At 38.9% G+C, this 8,501-nt stretch overlaps 1 protein-coding gene across 1 annotated transcript in view; it reads right to left on the reverse strand.

The window, feature by feature from the left end:
- The window catches only part of PKHD1 (PKHD1 ciliary IPT domain containing fibrocystin/polyductin), a gene marked incomplete at both ends in the record, with an annotated part of 452,539 nt that overhangs the window by 114,846 nt on the left and 329,192 nt on the right, over positions 1 to 8,501 (reverse strand). Inside the window, one exon of the mRNA XM_080700604.1 lies at positions 561 to 715. Within this exon, the coding sequence (XP_080556730.1) occupies positions 561 to 715 (155 nt within the window). The remainder of the gene's footprint in view (positions 1 to 560; positions 716 to 8,501) is intronic.

Consider the following 8,501-nt stretch of genomic DNA (forward strand, 5'->3'; position numbering starts at 1 on the left):
GTACCCGCTTTTACAGAAAGGTATTGGGGTTTTTCTTTTCTATGTTTGTCAGTCTGTTTTGTGTACTGAGTTTCAGTCAGGGTAGTAGTAGTAGCCGTTATATAAAATGTATTTGGTGTGAGGAAAAATGCATTCCCAAGTATAAAAAATGAAGTCATTATTTGCAATAAATACCCTATTCTGGGGGATTACAAAATTCAGTGTTCCAGGAAATAAACTGAAAACCCGGTGTCTATAAAATAAACTGGAAATCCATTTCCCATAGCTTTTATTACAGCTTAGCCCAAAACTGTCCAGTAACCCCAAACAAGATTCTCAGCCCTTCTACTCTTAGACTTTTCTTTATGAACAAAAACAGCAAAAAAAAAAAAAAACATAGACATCTAGGTATACCTTGAAAATTAGGCAATAATACTAATGAAGAAACAAAGTCTTGTAGGATAGGTCCAGAGTAGCAGTGAAGGTGTTATCTTTCTCTGAATGGCAGCCTGACACGGCATCCCTAGGCAGATGCTGAACAGTCTCCCTGGTACCCTTTAGCCAACAAATTAGAGCCTTACCCACATGCCGGTGTTTGAGACGTTCATGGATCCTAACATGGTGGCCCTTGATTTCTTTTACAGTGACGACCTCTGCTTCATGAGGCTCATAAGAAGAGGCGCTAAGGACGACTTTGTCCTGGGGCCGCCAGTCCACTGCATCTTCTACTATGATTCTGCAAAAGCGTCAAGAAGGTATCAGTGAAACACAAATAAGCTAATTCCAGAGAGAGAAATGGAGGTCCCCCGCAACCATAAAAATTTTAATAAAAACGTTTATGCTCTTAGTTCTGTAACTTCCTAGAAAACTCACAGTTAGAAAATGTTTTTAAAATGCTAGATTTTAAAGGCAAGGAGATGATGATGCAAAGAGATTAAATAACAAAACTCAAATTAGAGAACTGAACGGAGCCAGAGAATGAGTACCTCAGAAGCAAGATTAAAATTCGTCCCATGTGGAACACAGGGGTTTTGAGGAGCATGTCCAAGGATGGCTACATCGTAAGCCACAGTATTCTGTGGCAACACCCGGTGAACCCAATGTGAGTGTGAAAATCCTCACTCACTAACTCCCTTATCTAAGCCCTCCACTCCAGCCAGGTGAATCCGCTCACTCCCCCTTCTGTTCTCTATGTCTTCAAAACCAACTCTACTTCCTTCGCTTCTAAAAGTTTCCCATGAGGGTCATAATGCCCAAACGTTTCTGTGCCACCCAGAATGTGACAGCACAATGACTGCTGCCGGGTGTTTGATTTTATACTATTGTTGTCTGTAGCCCTTCAACTTTACTGTTGCTCATGTTGAATGAAAACATGACCTATGCACACCCCACAGCACCCAGTAATGTGTTAGGGAGAAAGTAAAGGGAATTGTTGAAAATATTAGCTTTAACATTATGCTAAAAACATGAATGTGCTTAATCTGACTGTTTTTATTAAGATTTAGACACCATACAGGTTCTGAAAAAATTATTTTACTCTTTGGGAAAAATAGCTTTGAGATTCTATGTGCCATCAAAACAATACACAGATGCAAAGGAACATAGCCTTTTTCCATTTCTATGTCCACAAGGCTGGCTTCTCTTTCACAGTATTCCATCCATCAGCAAATCATGGTGCCTCCATCTTAACTGTGTTCCATGGTCCCTCTTTCTTCCACTGCTCATCCAACAGTAATTATTCTTTACACGGCAAAGATCAGGATAAAGCACAGGTCAGACCCTGTTCTTGTTTGTTTAAAAATCTTCTAATGGCCCAATAAAATTTGAATATTTTTATATTGACAAGGTCACCATTTCATTTCAAAGAACCCATAGTCACCCAAATATACACAAGGAAAACACATAACTAGCAAATTGGGTAACAAAAACAAACTCCATGCGTCAATGCATAATTTGTCCTGACATAATGACAGTATTGAATATATCTGCTTTTGGTCATCTATCTCCCCAAAAGTCAACTAAAACAAGCTACTGTAAAGAGGAGTTGAGATATAAATTTATAATTAATGTAGGACAAAAATAATTTTTAAAGATATCTTGCTGAACTTATTTTGACTGGTAGTACAATAAATTAATGTAAGTTATTAAAGTTAACTTGAAATTTTTTCTTTAAAAGTTTCACACCAATATTATTTATAAAATATATCAATTATGTACAAATAAATTTAAATCTTCAGCTGAATGTGGTAACACATGCTTGTAATCCCAGTACTTGGGAGGCTGAGACAGGAGGATTGCAGGTTTGGTGCCAGCCTCAGCTTCTTAGTGAGGCCCTCTGGAACTTAGGGAGATGCTATTTGAACATAAAGAATAAAAATAGGACTTGGGTATACCTTTCACTTTTACCTTTAGGTAAAAGTCCCTGGAGTTCAATCTCTAGCATTATAAAAACTATCTTTAATTCTGTGTTTGAAAATTCATGAAGAGATCCACAGTAAATGTGATCCCACCAAAATATATTAAAGAGGCTTATTAAACTGCCTTGACATAAAGAATACTGTAGGTTGATGCTTAAGGAAATGGCTTAAACAAGGTCTTTAGTTCAGTTAGTATTGTACCAATATCAAATAGCCAGATTTACCAATGTTCTGTAAGATCTGATTATAGAAGATCTTATCATCGGGGAATGCTGAGTGAAGGGTATATGGAAACTTTATTATTTTTACAACTTCTTATGAGTCTTCAGTTACTTTTAAATTTTTATAGGACCAGATATCTATAAAACTAGTACACTATGATAATTACACATCATTTGTATAATCTCATTAAAATACTCTGCCTCGAGACTGATACTAAAAAAGTTGTTTTTAATATTTATAATATGTAGAACACAAGCAATAAAATCAGAAAAAATAGTAAAAAGAAATTCATCCACAGGACCTTGTATCTATATGAACTCGGAAAATGTATTTAACTTCTCCAGCCCCGGTTTTCATATCCATAAAATGTAGATAATACCAGACTTGTAGCACTCAGAGATTTAAATGAGATAGTGCATAAAAATGCTTAGTACAACCCTGACATACAGCAAACTCACATGATAAGAACTCAGTAAACGGTAGCTAGTTAATGACTATGAATAGTTTTAATTAATAAAAATGAATTTCTCTCAAAATAGCCTGTAGCTCAGACTCTGAAGGTTTTTTTTAACACATTTTTATAAGAAAAATCCATTCATGTGGCTCCTGCCAAATTCCAACTCGCTAACCTTTTAATTATAATTAAAGTTTCATATTGATCCCTAATTAGAAAGGCCTACTTTACAAATCTTTCTGGGTATTAGAAAGGCAGTTCACTTCACACTCATCATGGCCAGAAGTGAATTCACAATCTTCTCACCAGATTTTCCTCTCCTAATGAGCTATCCATGCTCATCTCCAGACATCAAGCAAACACCCCACATGCAATGTGTCTGTGACAGTCAAGTTTAATAGGCAACTAGACCGGGTTGAGAGAGATTTGGAGAGCTGGTACAGCATCACTTTTGGATGTATCAGTGAGAGTGGTCCTCCAGCGGAGTCGTGTGAGTCAGTGGACTGGGAGGAGAAGATCTGCCCTCAGTGTGATGTATGCCATTCACACTGTAGGGGGCAGAGGAAAGATGGGGTTTCTCTTCACCTCCTGGAGCCGATACACTCTTGGATATCAGAACTCTAAATCCTCTGATTTTAAACTCGAACACTTGTACCCCAAGTCCCCCAGCTTCTCAGTTCTGCAGAATTGAACTGAGAGTGTACAAGGGTCCCAGGTTCTGAGGCCTTCCTATTTGGACTAACCCAAATTACCAGCCTCCCAGGTCCCCAGTTTGTGATGACGTGCACAGTATTTCTCAGCCTCCATGACTATGTGAGCCAATTTCTCTAACTGATCCGCTCTAAGATATGTCTACATATTTCATATATCTGTATACCCTATTTTATCTGTCTCACTGGAGAGCCCTCATATAGCACCTTGCAGACTTTTATCTGCCGTCTTCCAACTTCTCTTCATTACCTTCAGTTTCCAACTAGAAGTTATAGTCGCTCTTGCTTAAACCCTAGCTGACAGCCCTGGATATACATTAGACCTTTCCTACTGTCCACATAGGTTTTACATATAAAAATATGATTATGGGGAATACTTACCACCATATGCCTTTTTGGAAACCTATGAGAGCTTCACAATGCCCCTACCCATGGTAAAAACTACAACTCTTGATAGTAGCAATGGTTATGACCCTGAAGCCCCATAAATCCTTAGAACCCTATCCTGCTCAGGCCAAACACAAAATCATTCTCTCCACTCTCCTTCCCCACCACAGACTCACCTCCCAGGCCTCTGCTCCTCCACCATCTCCTGTACTTACTCCTCCTCTATCAACTTCTTAAAAAATTAGAGTGGCCCCAATCTCATGCTTGGCCCCTAATTTCTCCTCTACAGTCTTCTTGATTTCTGATAGTACTCGCTTCCAAGAGGACTCCCTGCCATTTTCCCTAAGTTATGCGTCTATTTTCCTTCTTAGCATCCCTGCTTGCAGTCTCTACCTTAGTGTGTCCCTACCGCCTTCCATCATACACGTGGAGAAACCTACTGTCCCCTCCCAGTCTTCTCTCTTCCATACATGATTCTACCATTCACCAACTGGCACCATCAAAACACCTATGACACTCTTCCTCAGCTCCACATGCAGTTGTTAGCACACACATCTCTTCTCTCCATCTCTACTGCCTCCTCCACTAGCCTGGCCACCATGATTTATGGTCTCAGCAGGTCTCATACATCCCAACTCTCTATTGTCTCAATCAATCAACTACCAAGCCAAGGCTAATTCTTAAGTATAAATCAAGTACCACTAATCCCCTGCATAAAACCACGCAGAGACTTTCCCTTTGAATTCTCATACCAGCATTTGCCATGTTACGGTTGAACTCTGTTCGCTCCATCTGGTGAGAGCCACTTCGTTTCTATCCCCTCCACTCCCACAGGCCACTTTGGGGACAATACTTTATGTCCCCTCTTTGTGGTATATTCTTGTCCACTACCATTACATAGCTGGCTTCCTCTTATCCATCAGGCAGTAGTTCAAATTTCTCTTTTCCTGAGAAAATACCCTTTCCCCTGACATTCCCCACTCAGCTATTTTTAATCATGTCACCCTGTTGATCTCCTTTGTGTTTTTCTTCATCTCACAGCTATAATCTAAAATACTTGACCATGTAACTAAAAGGAAGGAAGATTTATTAGCTCTTGGTTTTAAAATTCATTCTATGTGAGACCAGTAACACAGATCCCAGGGCATGGTGGCAGGGAGAGCACTGGCTGTGCTCTTCTCATCATGGAGGCCAGAAGCAAGAAGGCCAGCAAGGCAAGGAAGAACCATTGAAAGGGGAATCAGACTAAAAAATAGGGGAGATCAAACTAAGACAGCAAGACAGGATCTTTCCTGTTTCTCCCCCACTTCTCTCCCCTTATCCTGCTTGTGCTGACACCACACTTGTGGTTAACAAAGGGAGAACTGTGCTCCAGCTGCATAGCTGGCTGACCTCAACAGTTACAACCTGGAGAGAGCCTTGAGACTAAACTAAGGATGCAGACGTGCTTGAAGCTGGATCCGGTGTAAGGATCACTGTATTCTTGAAACAACCACAAGGTTGCTAATGTTTGCCAAACCTTTATTCCTTTGTTTGTAAGACCTATAAAAACCCCTGCGCCCAAAGGTCGGTGCTCTCAGCCTCTGTTCAGCTTTGCTGATCATGCTTTGAGCCCCAGCATGCTGGAAGAATAAAACCTTTGCTTTTGCATGAAGAGAGTGGCTTGGGGTCCTCCTTGGTTGTCGCGCGGGGCGCCGATCTCAACACCATGTGCAACCCCCAAGGCCACACCCAGGGACCCACTTCTCCTGCCTGACCCTACCGGCCTAGGCCACCACCCAGATACATCCATGGATTTAAAATGGGTTTACCTACTGCTGGAGTTACAACCCTCATGACTCAGTTACATCAACTCCAAAAACCAATTTATGAGCTTTTCCAGGGGTCATTATGTATCTAACTATAACACCTTACTAGCCTATTTTCTATTTCAGCCAACCTCAGCTACTTAGTGAGGCACTCTGCAACTTAGTGAGAACTTGTTTCAATATAAAGAATAAAAACAGGGCAGGGGGTATAGCTCAGAGGTAGAATGCCCCCTGGGTTCCATCCCCAGTACTGAAAAAAATAATAATAAAATAAAATAAAAGTGATATACAAGAATATTGGGGAAAAGTTACTGGAGATGGCACCCACGCACACTATACCTTAGAGCTACATCTCCAGCACTCCCCACAGCAGATTTTTACCTTGGCCTTGAAAAGTTTCTGAGTGTATTGCTAAATTGCTAAGGCTGGCCTCGAACCTGCTATCCTCCTGTCTCAAGTTCCCAAGTACTGTGATTGCAGCTATGTGCCACCACATCAGGCAACATGCAGAAATATTGACTTTGTATATTTCAAGTCTATTATTGCCTACCGCTGTGGTTGTTGTCTTAGATGTTACGCTCAGAAAAATCTTGGCTAGTTTAAGCTATATAATATTTGCTTAAATTTTGCTAAAATTATTTATGATTTTAAATTTTTACCTTTGATTTTAACCTATCTAAAATTTACTTTAGAGCAATGCATAGTGAATGTCTAATTTTCTATTCTTCCAAAGCATTTACCAAATACTTCAGCATATTTTCAATTAAATTGGCATGCTAATTTATTCAAATTTTAATGCATATTTGGGTATATTTCTAGATATTGGCTTCAGTTTTAGTGCTAATAACATATTAATTTCCTCATATTAAAGGTATACATTTTTTGTTTTGTTTTGTTTTGTTTTTTGGTGGTACTGGGGGTGGAACCCAGAGGTTTTCTACCTCCGGGCTATACTCCCAGACCTGTTTTATATTTTATTTGGAAACAGGGTCTCACTAAGTTGCTGAGAGCTTCACTAAGTAGCTGAGGCTGGCTTCGAACCTGCACGATCCTCCTGTCTCAGCCTCCCAAGCACGGGAATTATAAACGTGTGCCATCACGCCCGGATGCAGGGAATCTTTTCAGCTTTGATAAACCAATCTTTCTAGTAACATGGGTTCAATTTATGCAATATAATAGATATCATGGTAATAATATGTCCTTTGATATTTGAGTCATTGGCAATTTTCTTTTTCTTTTCTTTTTTTTTGTTTTTTTGTTTGTGTGTGTGGTACTGAGGATTGTGAAAATATACAGAGAACTCAAGAAACTCAACACTAAGAAAACAAACCATCCAATAATAAAATGGGCAAGTGAACTGAATAGACACTTCACAAAAGAAGAAATTCAAATGGCCAATAAACGCAGGAAAAGATGCTCAACATCACTGGCAATCAGAGAGATGCAAATCAAAACTACCCTGAGATTTCACCTAATTCCAACTAGAATGGCAATCATTCAAAACACAAACAACAACAGATGCTGGCGAGGATGTGGAGAAGTGGGAACTCTAAGACATTGTTGGTGGGATGGCAAATTAGTGCAACCACTTTGGAAAACAGTATGGAGAATCCTCAGAAGAATGGGAACAAATCTACCATTTGACCCAGCAATACCACTTCTGGGTATCTACCCAAAAGAAAGGAAACCAAAAAAATGTAACTATTAGTTCCATTCATTTTTCTCCAAATGACATAATTTTGTTCTTCATTGGATGAGTAAATTTTCACTGTGTATGTACACCACATTTTACAGTTTTAATTTACTCTTTACTTCAAAAATGTATACTTGTTTTTTGTAAGATTGACTATGTTGTTAACATTTTTATTTAGTATTGAAATGAATTATATTAACAAAATATTTCAGTCTTATTTTTCCTTAACCAGTCATGATAATTTATATTACTATGTAAAAATTTACTTTTTTTAGCAAAGCCTGGTGACATATTCCTGTAATCCCAGTACTTGGGAGGCTGAGACAGGAGGATCGCCAAGTTCTAGGACAGCCTGGGAAACTTGGTGAGACTCTGTTTCAAAATAAAAACTGAAAAGGGCTAGGGGTGTAGCTTAGTGGGAGAATATCATTAGGTTCAATCCCAGTATTGAAAAAATTATTTTTTTCAAAAATTTCAAAGTGCTATTATATAGACATTTTATATTATAATTTTAATCTTTCTATACTTGTTATAATTAAATTCTCATTTCTGATTTGACATATTGGGGTTTCTTTGTTATGATTAACGTTACTAGAGATTAAATCACTAATTATTTTAAAAAGTAAACTCTACTAGCTGGGTGTGGTAGTGCAAGCCTGTAATCACAGTGCTTAGGAGACTGAGTCAGGAGGCTGGGAAGCCGGAGGCCAGCCTTAGCTAATCAAAGAGACTCTTGGAAACCTAGAAAGAAAAAATTAACAAGGCAGTAAAAATGAATGAATGAATGAATGAATGAATGAATGAATGAATGAATAGCTGTGGCTGTAGCTA

Source organism: Muscardinus avellanarius, assembly GCF_963383645.1.
Source record: "Muscardinus avellanarius genome assembly, chromosome: 8".
Classification (NCBI taxonomy): Eukaryota; Metazoa; Chordata; class Mammalia; order Rodentia; family Gliridae; genus Muscardinus; species Muscardinus avellanarius.